General features: G+C 41.0%; 1 protein-coding gene across 5 annotated transcripts in view; it reads left to right on the forward strand.

The window, feature by feature from the left end:
• The window catches only part of ADAM12 (ADAM metallopeptidase domain 12), a 319,646-nt gene that overhangs the window by 73,588 nt on the left and 229,079 nt on the right, over nt 1-16,979 (forward strand). For all 5 annotated transcript variants that reach the window (XR_010589306.1, XM_042855394.2, XM_005281905.5 and 2 more), the window contains one exon: nt 14,681-14,754. Coding sequence is in view for 4 of the 5 variants with exons in the window: in XM_042855394.2 (XP_042711328.2) it covers nt 14,681-14,754 (74 nt within the window). In the remaining variant the exon portion in view is untranslated. The remainder of the gene's footprint in view (nt 1-14,680; nt 14,755-16,979) is intronic.

Here is a 16,979-nt window from a genome sequence, read left to right on the forward strand (position 1 = left end):
ACCTGTTAGTGAAATGTCAGTTGTTTACATACCTGCCCTCCGCCCACTGAATCCCGCCTAGCTGTGGGCACTCTGGCTTCTAGTTTAACTTCTTTTGGGGACAACATGGCATGAAAGCAAGGAACACAAGCTTAGGAAAAGAATGTCTTAACCACATTCACTTCACACTTAAAAGCATTTGAGAGTTACAGCTCTTTGAAAAAATAAAAGTCTTGAGAAGACCCTCCCTGTGGCTAATTTCACCTTTTACACATAAGGCTGAGGTTTGTCAGCATTCAGACTGGGCACAGTGCCTTCTGCTCTCTCTCTCTCTCTCTCTCTCTCTCTCTCTCTCTCACTCACACACACATTCAGCTTCCATGTAGCAATGATTGTCCCACTGCTCAGAGACTCAACCTCCCCCCTTCAGTATAGTCTCTCTCCTTTTTCCATGTGCCCAGGCTGAGAAGCTGCATATCCATCAGCCATTCTGCTGTCCTTCTTAGAAAATCCATTGATCCATGGTGTTTGTTCAGCAGCTGAGGGAAAAAAGGCCCTACATTGGGTTGTCGTGGCTTCTCAGTGACAGTCCTTCAATGAGGCGACAAACACTTTCCCTACTCGCAATAGACTGTTGTACGTATGTTCAGCACGTAGAACTAAGTGATTACAAGATAAAATGGAGTTCACAATTTGGTGCAGACGCATCCTTCTCTGTCACAAGTATATGATTTTTTTCTTTTCTTGGCAAACCTGAATTGTCTTCTCCCTTGTGCAATTCATCTTCAAAGTAGGTGTCTATTGAAAATAAATGCAGTGCACTATATTTTTTTCCAAATGTATTCTGTCCTCTGTTGCTTATGCTCTTTAGCACTGGCCACTGGGACCATAACAATCAGGAGATAAAATAACTTGGAAGGAATACACTAAAATGAAAGATGATATTGTAGATGACATTGGGTTATTTCACTTGCATCTTGAGATAACCATTGCAGCTTTATCATCCTCCTTGGGAGGCTTCATTTCCACTGCAGCACATAAACTATTGTCATTTTTCTGTTTTTACAACCAAATGAACATTGTGGAGGAATATCTTTAGCTGTTCACAGAAGCCTAAAGTTTTGTCATAAAATGAGTAAAAGTCTAACTCTTTATTCTAGAGATAATTTCTTTTAAATGGTCCCTAGTAAAGGTAAATGTCTATAACTTGTCTTTCTTGGTCATCAACGGGAAAAGAACCCTGCAACCCTGGAAGCTATAGCAGACTCATTGTAGCTGGGGGAAGGGATAGCTCAGTGGTTTGAGCATTGGCCTGCTAAACACAGCATTCTGAGTTTAATCCTTGAGGGGGCCACTTAGGGATCTGAGGCAAAAATCAGTACTTGGTCCTGCTAGTGAAGGCAGGGGCTGGACTTGATGACCTTTCAAGGTCCCTTCCAGCTCTATGAGGTAGGTATCTCTCTCTCTCTCTATATATATATATAGTTGAGGCACAGAGAGGGACAGTTGGTACACACTGAACAATGGTTTATGTTTATACTTATTGCAGGGATTCAGGTGGGGTTTTCCTTATCTCTGACAGGATGTTTCATGTTGTTATAGCAAATCATAGGATTGGGCCCTGCCCTATGGAAGGTGAACACTTACTCCTAATCATAGTGGTTATTAGTCTAAGTGTTCACAGGATTGGGTCCCTCTTTCATATTTCATTAGTCTTACTCCAACAACTTGTGTTTTAGATATCCCTGAATGGTTTTTTTATCTCAAAGCTTGCTGTGAAAATAGGGTATTGATTTACCTATTTTTAGCTTATATACTTAGGCTTTACCTTAATGGGATAGCCATTTTAGGAATGAGGTTGGGCTCTCTGCTCAGTTGAATACTAATAAACAACAACAACAAAAGAAAACACTTGACAGTTTAAAAGTTTAACTTTCTGAAGTTTCTGTGGATTCCTGTATGCTTGGCCAGAAACACTTTGATATGGTTTAGTATAGTTCCTCGTGGGATGATCACGAAAGTTACAGTTTGACCGTTGAATTAAATCTGTGGGCCCAATTCTTCTCTTACATCAGCAACTCAGTAGAGTTACAACAGTGTAAAATCACTGTGAGTGGGAAATCATGCTCCCTAGCTCTAATTCTGTTTTCAAGAGCAAAATTGATTCATGCTGTTCCGATTGTCTGTTTCAGATAGTTAATATTTATTTTGAAAAGATTAAGAAGGATGTCTCTTGAAAAGGATGTAGTAAAGTAGTCTTTCCCCAAATAGGCATGGTGCCCTCATGTGTTTTCCTGCGCAGAGGTCAGGAAACCTTAGTCCAGAGCCTTAGCTGGTCTAAATTGTCATGGCTTCATTGACTTCATGAGAGAGAAATCCACTGGGATAGATGGAAGTTTCCTCCCAGGTTGAGGGATTTGCCTGCCCTGCCTACATAAGAATTTTTATGGCGCTCCACCCTTTAAACCTAAACATGGATCTTGGGATGCCTACAGAGAGCAAGAACGTCTTTGGATGCTGTCCCAAGTGGAGCCAACTGTCTGCAATGAAATCTATCAGCGGGGGGGTAGGGTTGCCAGTTTTGGCTGGACACATTCCTGGAGGTTTCATCACATGACATATTCTTTAATTAGAGATTAATCTTTAATTCCTGGAGACTCCAGAACAATTCTGGCGGGCTGGGATTGCAGATATATAGAGGGATCTCTGACGAGTGGAATTTTGGCTGGAAATCTGAGGTGAAGCAAGATGCATTCAGCAGCTCTTCCCTGGCTCCTCTCACTCTCTCCCCTCCTGAATCATGGAACCCCAACTCCACAGCAGGGCTACTGTGGTGGCTGAAAAGCAAGAGGAAAGGCATCAGAGCTGCTGCTCTCCCCACCCTTACTGCTTTGGGCCCAACATGCCACATGTAGCTACTGTGTACATCTAATAGAGGGATAGCATGTGGCCCACAGTTTGTGAACAACCCTTAGCTATGTCTATGGCGGACTTACAGTTTGGGAAGCATAAATGGAAGGGGGAAGTTATGAATGTTTGTGGACTTCAAATTGCCTAAGTATAATAGGAGAGGAGAAAATCCTAGATTGGATATGATGCCTTTCCAGACATTAAGGGAAAAAATGGTGTAAACTTCTTTTTACTGTGCATTTTTGTGCACATTTATCATCCCATAAAGGTTGGGATTGCAAGTATTTTTGATGTCTCAGAAAGAAAATCTTTTTCTTTTTTCTTTCTTTTTTTTTTTTTAAGTGTTGTGAAGAATTTCTTCAGGTTCCTACATTGAACTCATCAATGTCAAAGTGTTAAAGGACTGTGGTTCTTTGCTGCTTCCTTAAAAATGAATTATGTTTAAAAATCCTGTGTTCTCTTTAGCTATTAGTTATTTACTTCTAGCGGGATGAGTGCACTGCACTTTACAAAACACAGTAGAGTTCCCTACCCTAAGGAACTTGCAAAACAATATCAACTAAATCTAAATATTTATTCTCTTTGTCTGCATGAAATATCATTTGGTTCTACAGATGTTTGCACGGAGTATTCCGTGTTTGTTTCATTTCCTACAGTTTTAGTTTAGAAAGAAGTTTTTAATAGGAGAGAGAAATATTCCTAGGGTAGAAAGTAGTGCAAACCATTTGTAATACTCTGTTGTAATTATCTTAAACAGATACGCTTGTTGGAGAACTTGTGTTTTGTTGAGTTGCATTTTAGTTATCACTCTGATTCCCCAGGTAGTCTTGGCTCTGATGGATCTTCTTACACGTCTCTCTTTTAGGTAGGTGCTACCATATGTTGTGAGGATATGTAATCCAACATAGAAGTTTGACACCTGTAAACATACTTTTCAACCTTCCAGGGTCCCGATGTAGAACATCAGTGTGTGACAAATAAGGGACACAGATGTCCCTTGTACAGAAAACTTAAAATGATGTGGAATTTAGGTCCCGTAGTGTAAGTCTTTCTGTAACCTAAGTTCCTTAATTCTGAATTCCTGATTGAAAAAGAGAAAGAAACCCAGATTTGTGTGGAACATAGTTAATTTTGGTGTCTATGCAAATGAGGAACATTTGGGAGGTAGGCCTGTGAGGTAATGCATATGTCTGACCTTGATTATTTGTGTTTAATTGTTTTCAGGAGCTTAGAGGAGAAAATAAACATGATACTACCCTTATAGTGAATGTCTGTACTTCTTACAGAGATCAAAAACCAATGTGTGCCAGGATGCCCACATCAGAAGCATACCATTGAGCTTCCCTAAATGTCCTCAAGGGAATGGTCAGACCTGGAACTGACTGGGGCCCTGTTAATTCTTCTGTTACCCTTGGTTTAAGGTTACCCAGGACACACACTGTCTTTACTAGTTTCTCCCCAGACCCCCAGCAGTCCACATGTGTGTGTGTATGTGTGTGTGTGTGTGTGTGTGTGTGTCACACACACACACTTGGATCTCTTCCTTTTCTTTGCCTTACCTGAGAGGGCATCCTTTGGTCTGGCCCACTGCTGAGGCAGCTCGGCCTCCAAATAGGTATCCGTTTTCTCCACCGCCTCACCAGCACTGGCCAGAACCACTTGACCCAAATTTGTACTCCCACAGGCAGAATATGCAGAAATTGCTCCTGAACCACTAGGTCTGTGATTTTTTTCTGTGGCGTTTGTCTCTGGAGCCAGCCAACAGCTCATGCGGTCCCAAAACTGTTGGGCTATTATCCATGGTCATACTCTCTGTGGGAATAGTTTGACCAGAAACTTTTGCTGATACCTCTCCTGAGTCAAGCCCGGCAAGCCCAAAATAGCTGCATAATAGCCCATCTATTCATTACTCAGCCTGATATGCTGCCTGGGCCACTCCCATCAGGGGATCCTGTGGCCACCCAAGATGACTCCTCCCAGCTGGCCACACTGGCTACCTGCACAGATGTGCAGGAAGGCCTCAGTGTCATCTTCTGGACCCAGCTTTGCTGATCCAGCTACAGGCCTGCCTGAGATACCTTTTCCTGATCATCAGATTTCTTAAAGCCTATTTCTCCAGCTGTTTTAGGAGCTGTTCCTGGTGCTCCGCCCTCTGCCACTGCTGTTCAGCAGCAAGCTGTGTCTCCTGCAGGTTTTCTAGAAGTTTACAGGTGGATGGGCTGGGTCTGCCTCTGCTGTTCCTGTGTTGCTGGCCTACTGCCATCAGGCATAGAATGTCTTCCATCTTTCATTCATAAATACCACCCCTCCTCCAACCAAAAGGGTAGGGGGAGGACACCGGAAAATGCTTGCTAGTTACCTCCCTTCTACCACTGGCTCTTCTGTATTTGTTCCAATATCCCCTTGATTCCAGGGATCTAGTGAGTGCCCACATTCTCTACTAGGTTGTCAATGCATCACCACTCCCTAAATGCTTCTTTGTAGTGGAGCAAAACATTGCAGCTGCTCTACCTCAGTTTCTCAAATGGAGTTTCTAGCCTGCTCGGGTCATTTGTGGGTCTGCTGCCAGCTTGGTCACAACAAAAATTCAACCTTCTTCTGGGGTGGCAGAGTGCAACACCATAGTCCAAAAGAAACACAAAATAATGGAGTCTCTGTCCTAGGTGGACTTAATTCTCAGCCCTTCTGGTGGTGTTTGTCCCCTTACTTCCCTTCCGGCGGATCTGACTCTGCTGAATCCTGCTTAACAGCTGACAGGTCCAGGTACACACAGAGTCCCACGTCAGAGCCTACCTTCCTTCAATGAAGACAATGACATGCAAGAATTTTATCAGTTCCTGGCCCCAACCTGGCTTCTCTCCCCAAGTTAGAGCTGTTGGTCTGCTCCCTTTCCCTGCCAGCTCCCAACTAAGCAGGCTGTCCCTTTTTAGCCCCATCCTTCAGGCTTGATGTCCACTTCAGGTGTAGTGGTTGGGGCTGATGGAGATCACAGCAGTTCATTGACTTTTACAGGTCCGTGTGAGGTTTGTAAATCCCATCACAGTGCTTACCCCCTAAACCCTCAAACTGTCCTGTTGTACAATACTTTACTTTGACCACCAGATTATCAATTAGAATGTGACCTTGGTAAGTACTTGCTGAAAATAGTTACCATTTGGTGACCTGTCATAGTTGAAAGGAAATGGGGGTCTCAGTCCAGTTCCTAGTCGACAAGTGTCCATGTTAAAGTTGACACACATTGTCACTGTTACTGGCAATCTCAGCAGAGTTCCAGAGAATTGGCACAGATGCTGAACTAGTTATTCACCAGTAGAGGTGCTCCCACAGGTCAGGCTGGAGGCATTCTTGTAGGGTGGTGTTTGGGGATTGTTGTACATTCTTGTTCTAGGCATATACGCTCTATCCAGCAAACACATAGACACCTGCTAAGTGCTTTAAAGAAAGCAGGTGTCTAAGTTCTTTGCTGAATGAGAGCTATAAGATTTGATTCAGAGTCAACAGCAATTTTCCATTTTGAATCAGGCCCACAGAACTTTAGGCTGGTATTTTCAAAGGAGCCTGATGAAGTTAAGCCCCCAACTCTTATTGAAAGTAAATGCCCAGTACCTTAATTCTCATAAGAACTACATCACTTGATTTCCACTAAGACCAAACTTGGGGAAAAAAGTAAGTGTTCATTACCATGTTGGGGTGATTGGCAGGTTCTTGTGATGTGTTAGGGATCCAAACCACTTTCAACTCAAAACAGCAAAGACTGAGTTAAACATGCACTAGATGAGTGTTAGCGAGACCATGACAAAACCAAAGAGCTGTCTGCAAATCACAGAAGCAGAGGCAATTTCTAAATATTGTCTTGAGTGATTTATGCACCAGTCAGAAATTAATTGCTGACTGAAATTTAAATTATATATCTATTTGGTTTCATTCTGAAGATTTTTGGTTCCATTTAGAGTTTTATTCTTGTTTATTTATCTTCCTAAGATTTTTGCTTCCCCTCTCCTCTTATTTCTTAACTTACATTAAGCACACATTATTTTGCCTTTGCACCGACTCATGTTGCTGTATTACAAATATTGCACATGACAACAACCAGACTTGCTTGGCTCTAGCCAACTCTGTCAAAATAAATGACATTCATCTTCCACATTTGCATGTGCTTGGTGCATTCTGTGGGGAAATCACATTCAGGCAGCTGTGGGCAAACCTAGTAATATGTATGTCTGACCTAAGCTTTGCACAAGGATGAAACATCCCCCCCCCCAAACCTAGTTTCATGTGCTTGTGTCTTACAAGGTGATTTCTCCTCCCCTGAAGTAGAGCCCATGCAATTAATCATTGAATGTGAAGGTCTATGAGCTCATTTTTGTTGCTGCAAAGTTTGCCTGTCTATTTTGGATCCATGTTTATTAGTGGCATTTTTTGAGACACAGGCACCTGATTATTATATCAATATACCACATATTGTCATTAAATTGGCAGTTGGATGAATACAATAGAAATGTATGTGTCTACATGCTTTGTACACTCTGATGATTTGTACTCAACTATGGGATTTGACATTTTATACAATTTAAATTTGGACTTCCTAAATTTATTAATATTGATATCTGAAATTTTATAGAAGACATTTCAACTTTCGAGTTGGTTTTGTGTATTTCTCTAGTCCTTTTATTTAGACATTCTTTTATTTCTATTATATACATGTTAATAAAACATTTTTTTAGATAGGGTAGTGCCAGCATAACTCCTTTATCTTAATCAGATAAAAATGTTGAATCTTTTGATAATGAAGAAAGTACAGAGTCCTATAACTTAGGAGTGGCCACTCCATCAGCTTCTTCTTCCTTCAGATGTAATATAAAATTATTTAGAAGTTTTCTATCCTGATCTTGACAGCTAGTATCAAGGGGAAAGCTAACAGCACTGCAGCATGATTACAGTAAATGCCAAACCTGCAGCCCCAAGCAAGGTGTAGTCCAGCTCTGAATAATACTTTTTCGTAGATTACTTTGCAACAAAAATATGCTCTGTGACTGCCTAGGTTGCCTAAATGGTTGCACCGGCCCTGTGAGCTGTACTTATAGGATATGTCTCCACAGCATTTGGAAGTCTACCTGGACTAGAGGCTCACTCCCAGATGCAGTATAGGTGTACCCTAAATGTGTTATCCCAACTTAGCCACAGACATCCTGTGTGAGATGGGCTCTGAACTTGCGTCTCCTGAAACTCAATTTAATGCTTTAACCACAAAACTATCCTTGCTGTTGTCTAACTTTTCACTCGAATACCAGTAGATGTCTTGTTGGGAAATGATCTAGAATCCTGGTCCTGAATCTCAGGCCACTTGTGTCATTACTCAGAGCAAAAATCAGAAAGCCACAGCCATTGGCTCTGACCCTGAGCTGTGAGCTTTCTCACAACATAAGGCCTGGAGAGCTTTCCTGTGATTCTTTTTTAACGTAATAGTGATGTCTAAAAACAATATTTAATTAATTGTTTTACTTCAAAATTCTTCTGCCTGCAGTTTTCAATTTAAATCCGAAGAGGAAAGTTAAGTGCAGAATGACCACAGGAGAGCTCTCCTGAAGGCAGCTTCAGTGCCAGGGAATAAGTCCAGACCAGGAAGCAGTTGTTTATAAAAACAGTTCCAGCCAATGATGGATATCATCACAAGTTGCAACTGCTTTTAGCCAATCAGGAGCATGGAATTTTTGAAGCCAGGATTTTTTTGTGGAACAAATGATGTTTCCTAGTCAACTTACATTTTCATTTGGCACAGTATTGCACTTGTATTTCTCAATCATTCATATTCCAGACGAGCAATAAATCTAAAAGTCATTGCCTACTCTACTCATCAGGTAGACATGCATAATGATTCTAGTTCCATTATAAGAAATGAGAGGGTTTGTTTCCTGCCAGTTGGCTCTTGGATATGTCATATCTTTTTCTCTTTTGGTCTGTTTCTGTCAACAGTAGCCTAGCATCTCATTCACAAGAGATGATTTAAATTGTCCATTATTTGTTTTATCTATTTTTCATGGGATTTGTCAGAGTAATTCCTGCTTGGCCTCAACTGAAGGTCTAATTCAAATTGTGTACCATTTATTCAGTGTTTCAATATTTTTTTCTCGGATTACTAAATAAATTGCACTAATCCTAATTCAAACCTACGGAAAAAAACAAACACCAAAAACGAAAACAAAACAGTTGACTGTAAATTTGCACACTTTAAAAAAAAAATGTATGTGCCTTAGAATTATGTCATGTGAGAGTGCATAATGAAATTAATGTAGGTACTTTGAATTAGGAGAGAAGTGAGGAAAACAACAGAATACTTTAAACGTCTTAGGGTCAGGGCTGTTTCTTAACACACAAACCATTCTCTGGTCTCATGAGTACTAGTTGCGTACTGGAAAAAGCAGTGGATTGGTGGGATATCCCAATAGAATAGGTCCGAAAGCAATAGGCTAATTGGAAAAGTGGTTATAGACTTGGCATGTCTGTAGTTTTTTGTTGTTGTGTAAGTTATATTGTTTTAATAAAAGCATTTTAGTTTCACATTTTGTAATATTGAAGGATCTTGCACATGGAATAAGTGATGTCAGCATGGAAATTAATGGTCTATATCACTCATTATTTTTTGCTTGTGTCTTACAACAAATGTCTGCAAATATTGTTTGGTTCTTTCTAAAAGAGACTGTACATAACACTTTTTACATACCACAACAATGTGGTGGTTTTTTTTGTTGGTTATTCTAAGCAGAAAATATAAACCATTTAACTGACATCAGTGTTTATCGCGAGTGGGATTTCTATTGAATCTTGCAATGCATTTTCAAAAAGTTGTCTCAAAGTGGAAATTATTATGCTTTGCAAGAAACATATACAGTTTTGAAAGACTTTCAAAAACAAATTCATTAACAGTTTGGAGGAACATTAACATAACTTCCTATGAAATAATAATGTTCAGCATATTTCAGAGATTTATACATTAAAACCCACCTTCTTCAGAATAATCCCTGATTCTCTTGCACATTTAAAATATATCTATGTAAGGTGCTTATATGGCCTCTGTTATCACAATATCTGAGCACCTCACAATCTCCGGTGTAGTTATCCTCTCAACATCCCTGTGAGATAGGGAAGTGCTATTAGCCCCATTTATTTTCCAGATCAGGAGCAAGGCCATAAATCACGTAGGAAGTCTATGGAGAAGTAGGGAATAGAACTCAGATCTTCCATGGTCTAGGCTAGACCCCAAATCACTGGACCATCTTTCTCTAGCAGTGAGAGAAGGACTCACTATTATGGATGAAGTATTATTTAAATTACCTGTGCACCTTTTGAAGAGTGACAGTTTTATCTTTTGATGGTACGTTCTTCTCTGCATCATTTTTATATCACAGTCTGGTAGTGTTAATTGACTGTCAATGAAATTTTATTATGAACTCATGAATAAACATATCCATCATTTACATATTAACTAAAGGGCTTTAAGGCTAGGAGAACCCATTATGCTGCTGCAATATCTTAATTCCTTACTGTGTAACATTATAGTTAATTCTGTTTTGTCCTTTTAAATTCTATGGTGTGCATATCTCCTGAGCTTTGGAATCAGTGCACTAATATTAAAGTGGTAATCAAAATTACCTCTAAATATTCATGCAAATAAATGACTCCCATGTGTCTGGTGAATGCCAAGGCTGCAGTCAGAAGCATTTATTTGGTATTGTAGAGCAGGGGTTCTCAACCTTTTTCTTTCTGGGGTCCCTCCAACATGCTATAAAAACTCCATGGCCCAGCTGTGCCACAACTGTTTTTCTTCATATAAAAACCAGGGCTGGCATTAGGGGGTAGGAGGGCAATTGCCTGGGACCCCTCACACCATGGGGGCACTGCGAAGCTAAGTTGCTCAGGCCCTGGTTGGTGGGGCTCAGAGCCCCTGGCTGCAGTCCCATGTGGCGGGACTTCGGCTCTCTGCCCTGGGCCCTAGCGAGTCTAATGCCAGCCATGCTTGGCGGACCCCCTGAAACCTGCTCATGGCCCCCCAGGGGGCCCTGGACCCCTGGTTGAGAACTACTGTTGTAGAGGGATCTAGTTATTGAAAAGTACACTAGGACACAGTATTTTAATATTGTTACTGTTTTGCAAGGGGGGAAAAAAGCTGCACATGAATCTGCACTAGTGACGTTTGAAACAAATGATTTAAGATGGAAGTGACCATCTCTCTTTAAAAGTCCAGTCTGTACTTAATGGTGTGTTTGAGAGAGTTGGAGTTTTGCCAGGTTTTTAATATAGTGAATTTGTAATTCCGCCTCAATCTCCCACATGCACACATATAGCAATCTTGCCATAATGATTTCAATTTTAATAAAGGGTTGTGATTTTCTAAATCACTTATAAATAATTATACTTCAAAGACATGCTGTCATTCAGTCAAACTGAGGTAGTACAGACTCTTTAGTCCATAAATCAGAAATTTGGAAGCATTTTTCTATAAATCAGTGAAATGCTAAATCACTAAAATTCAAGTGTTTCAGCTCTGATTGACTGACCTAAATTTAGATAGTTTTTCAAAAAGTAAATTAAATGTGCAGGTCATCCTTTGACTCTCTTAAACTACAAACAGAATTTCAAAACAAGAAAGTATTGTCTAACAATTCAATGAAGCTTATTCGTTAAGGTGCAAACTGAGCATAAATGGTCTGTGATGGATATACCAATCCGACACTTGGCAACAAGGGGTTAAGGAACTGCTCTGGGTTTAGCCAGCTCTGCCCCACTACACGTGTAAGAGATGCACAGACTGGAGGAGGAGGTAAAAGGGAGTAGAGCAGCTCACTTGCAGGCAGACAAGGGAAGAGAAAGGACCGCTACCTGGCAACTTCTGAGGAAAGGGCTGAGGGAAGGGAGGACCTGCTTCCATTATACCCTGAGAGGGAGGCATCTCCTTCTCTTGCATACTGACTGTTTGTTTGTGTTAGTTTCCCTTGTTTTGTATATGAACTACCCTGGAAGGGGAGAGTCTTTGAACAGACCTGGCCACCCCAAGAGGGAGAGAGCTGCCACGCCACCACCAGCTGCGAAGAGGTGCCAAGCGATGAGCTGATCCCCTTCACACCTTCCTGTTACAGGCTGTAAACTTTGGACATTAGATGGGTTGTAGGAAGTGGCCCAGGGAGGGCAGCCTTAAGGCGCTTCTGGCTGTCAGTCCCTTTGGTCACCCTCACAGGATCCTGGGCCGGAGCCTGGTGGACTTGGAGGGCCTGCGCTCCCCTACCGAAACCGCTCTCTGCATGTCATAGGGCCTAATCCCCTGACCAGTAGACAACGCTCCCCACCAAGCAAGATGATCACGTGGTCCTTAATATAAATGTGGGCTTTCTATTAGGACTGACTTTGCACATGTAAACTGTAATTCAGCATTCAAGGGCAGTATTCAAGAATTACTGGCTCACTAGGCAAAGTAGTTGTGAGGGGTTGGGTCACAGAGACCCCCTTGGGACTGCCACCTGATGTGCCGAGACTATCTCTGAGCCCATTTTCCCTGATAGCTTGGGACTTCAGTACCCTGTTTTGTTGAGTTAGACACTCCAGTCTGCTGCAAACACAGACCCAGATCTGAACCATGTTCCCATAAGCTGCAGACTTAACTGGAAACAGCTTAAGAAGTGCTCCTGTCTCTAGCATCCAGACACCCAGTTCCCAGTGGGATCCAAACCCCAAATAAATCAGTTTTACTCTGTATAAAGCTTATACAGGGTAAACTCATAAATTGTTTGCCCTCCATAACACTGATAGAGAGATATGCACAGCTGTTTGCTCTCCCAGGTAATAATTACTTGCTCTGGGTCAATTAATAAGCAAAAAGTGATTTTATTAAGTATAAAAAGTAGGATTTAAGTGGTTTCAAGTAATAACAGAACAAAGTAAATTACCAAGCAAAATAAAATAAAACACGCAAATCTAAGCCTAATACAGTAGAAAACTGAATACAGATGAAATCTCACTCTCAGAGAAGTTCCAATAAGCTTCTTTCACAGACTAGATTCCTTTCTAATCTGGATCCAATCCTTTCCCCTGGTACATCCTTGTTCCAGCTCAGGTGGTAGCTAGGGGATTTCTCATGACTGCAGCCCCCTTTGCCAGCACACAGGTATACAGGAAGACTTACAAGTAAACAGAGCCATTTACAACCAATTGTCCTGGTTAATGGGAGCCATCAAGATTCCAAGCCACCATTAAACACTTTGCATAATTACAATAGGACCTCAAAGTTATATTTCATATTTCTAGTTTCAGATACAAGAATGATACCAAATAGGATGACAACACTCAGTAGATTATAAGCTTTGTAATGATACCTTACAAGAGACCTTTTGCATGAGGCATATTCCAGTTACATTATATTCACACTCATTAGAATATTTTCATAAAAAATCACATAGAGTGGAACATCACAGTAGAGTTTTAATGTCCACTCCTCCACACTCCTAGAATCTTACAATAGTTTGCTTCAGGCCTTTAGCCTTCTCTCTGAGGATCTCTTATTTAATGAATGGAGCCTCATACCTCCTTGATATAGGGAAGAATTATTATTGGGCAACTGGGGAACAGAGAATTGAATGTCTTGCCCAGTATCTCACAGAAATTGTGTCAGAGCTGGAAATAAAATCTAGAAGTCCTGAGTGGGATTTTTAATTTTTTGGTGCTGTTCTCCAGTTGACATCTGGTATAGAAAGTCCTCCTCTTAATTATTTGTGCATTCTCAATGGTGTTCTAACTATGATCTAGAGAGATCAAATAGTTTGTCTGTTTTCACAGAGATTGTTGTGATTATTATTTTTCTTTATTTCTGATCACTCGGCCTGGAATGGCAGTGGTGGTGGTTGTTTTTTTTTTTAAGTTAAAAACCTTGGGAGGGAGAGGTTGGGTGTTTTGGTTTGTTTTTGTTTGGATTTTGTTTTATTTTATAGGAAGCTTATAAAAATACCTGTTAAAATTTGCACATATTCCTAGGGAAAAATAAATTAATTCAGCAGTGCTGCCTTTCCCAGCGGAGTTCCAATGATGGTCATAGGTCTATGCTACCCCGGGGGTCAACACTGTAGGCCCTAATTCAGCAAAGTACTTAAGCACAAGCTTCAAGTACACAAGTATTTTGACTGGAGCCATATAACTGACTCCCCAATCTCAGCACCGCAGATTTGGTTACAGGTGAGGAGGGAACTAGATGTGACTGTGAACATCTTAATTGCAAACTGCCCCACAAAGCCTAAGGCTGATTCAGCTCCTTTTAAGCTTTCATGAGGCATTTGTGGCAAGATGTTATACCAACATTTAGAGAAGAAAAAGATTGTTTCAAAATTGTATTGGGGACATTCCAGAAGGCCTCCAGAAACTGATCTGCAATGTACTGCTGTGGTTCTTTCTTACAAACTGAATCAGAGCTATATTCCTGCCACAGTCTGATCTCAGGAAGAGTACATGTGATATAATTGCTTAACATGTATAGAGTCTTTCATCTGTCTTTGTGAAGCAAGTGTGATACCCTGCTGATTCCCATACTGCCGTTCTCTCTGTTTATTAACAGAGAAATATTGCTTATGAGCTGTTGCATTGCAAAAAGTTAATGGTCTCTCAACATTACATTCTCCCTTCAAGGAATAAGGGCCCTATCGTGCCAGGTTCCCTGAGTTGCCATTGTATACAGCGGGATTTGGGTGCTTAGCACATTGCAGCATCAGTCCCTAAGAGACTGAACTTAGTTGTCATCTTTTTCATTTTTCAGAGTCACCCAGCACTGATGAAGTTTCTAATACAAACTGAAAGTAAGCGACTAGTCATCAGTCTGGAGAGAAACGAGTAAGTAGATCTGATTCATATTCCTTTCACACAGGAGATGCTAGTGGAGGGATTATAGTCTTAAAACTGATGGGGTGTGTAATGCTTGGATCTGTGGGAAAGTCTACTTCCTGCGCTTATGGAAACAAACTCCTGCCAATAGTGTTTCATTCCAGTTTATATTTTGGCTCTTATAATTCTGGTTACTGTATTGTAAGAATCTAGTATCTCTATATATGACATTGAAAAGAAAACCATTCCCTCTCAGTGTTTTCCTTGTTATCAGCCTTTTGTTTTCCTGTGGCAACTCCCTCTGTTTACATATTGAGGGAAACCCTGTGGGTCCTGGAGCATCTTCCTGGAGGGTCTGTTCTTCCCTGATACTCCCTGCTGCCATTGGCTGACTGCCTGTGCACACATACCCTGCCCCTGAGATGTAGAGCATGAGTCAGTCAGTATTAATCCCCTGCTGGAATTTTCAATGGAGGTTTCATGGGTTTCTTGGAGGGGGAGGTGAGATGATGCCACATAAAGCAGGTTTCAGAGTAGCAGCCGTGTTAGTCTGTATCCGCAAAAAGAACAGGAGTACTTGTGGCACCTTAGAGAAATATTTATTCCACTCTGTATGCATCCGAAGAAGTGGGCTGTAGTCCACGAAAGCTTATGCTCTAATAAATTTGTTAGTCTCTAAGGTGCCACAAGTACTCCTGTTCTTTTTGCGGATAAAGCAGTTACCATCTGTCTTGGTCCCACCATCCCTGGTAAGATGATACTCCCAAACTGCAAAGCCCCAGCTTTGTGATGTTCATACAGTAGAGCCTCTATGGGGGAGGTGAACAATTCCTATTCAACTCTGTTCTCTCTAATCTGAACTTACCGGCCACATGAACTGTGTTTTGTGCAAATTTCAGCTGCACTTGCTGGTACTGTATGATATGCCCATAAATAGGCAGGACAGAACTGTGTGTTTCTCTTTGGTACCGCTAGTTCGGTCCATTATTATGAGACTGAAGTCAAGGCCCCCTGGTACTAGGCACTATACATACACATAGAAACAAAGGGTCCCGGTCATGAAGAATTTACATTCCAATTAGACAAGACAGACAAGGGGTGAGGAACAGAGGTACACAGAAATTAAGTGGCTTGCCTAGGGTCACTGAGGAAGTCTGTGTCAGGGCCAGTAATTGAACACAGATCACCCACGTTTTAGTCCTTTGCTTTAACGAAAAGGTCATCCTTCCTCTTTAGGCCTAAGTTCTCATGCCAACAGTACCAACCACATTCTGGGAAGCAGACAGAGGTGGAACCATCCAAGTGAACAGAAAATGTTCTATGTGTCTCGTACAAAATACTATACAGTGTGTGTTACATTGCAGATCCAGGGTCAGACGCATTCTGTGATCACATGTTCCTAAAACTATAGAATAGCGAAAAGGCTTTTCTAGCTGGTGAACTCTAGCAATAAACGCTTCTTTTCATCTAACAGAGACATACAATGGTTGTACTGTATAAACTTTGCGGGGGGAGGGGTGTAGAGTGGGAGATGAAAGCAAATGTCCACAGAAACGTGCTGTGCTCAAGCTGGTGACAAGTAACCAGCGTGGACCTCAGTGAGGACACCTCTCTACTATTTCATGGTAAAACCAGGAATAATGCTTTTTATTACCATTCAGTTGGACGACCTGAACATCATCCCTCTGTGGCACAGTGTCCACTGCACTCTCCCAATCAGTGTTATACCAAAATCACAATGGTCTTTGATTTTCAGTGCTTCTTAGTAGTTCATTTCCTCTGTCTGAAACAAGATGCAGATTGCAGCATTCTGAGATTATTCAGTTCCAATTGTTCATTGCAGCTAAAAGAAGACTAAATTTGCTTAGAAAGTATGGTATTAGTTTTATATTTTTTTAATCTTTGAGAAAGGGGATACCTAGTTTCCTGAAATGTAGAATATGCCACAATTGAGGAAGCTATTCATATTCTCTATCAAAGATTTAAAAGAATGTTAAACCACTAATATTGACATTAGTAAACATATTAAATCCTTTTTTACCTGTAGTCAACAATTAGATTTAGATGTCTTCAGGACTGCAAGTTGTGTTGACTTTAAGAGATAAAAAGCACATGAAAGGACTGCAAATCAGCTAATGTCAGAACTCAAGCATCTGCTTGACTAACAGAAATGATGATATCATGCATCAATTTTGGAATACAGGGGTTTACTTTAAAAAAAAAAATCCTTTATT

This window comes from Chrysemys picta, chromosome 7 (assembly GCF_011386835.1).
Source record: "Chrysemys picta bellii isolate R12L10 chromosome 7, ASM1138683v2, whole genome shotgun sequence".
Classification (NCBI taxonomy): domain Eukaryota; kingdom Metazoa; phylum Chordata; order Testudines; family Emydidae; genus Chrysemys; species Chrysemys picta.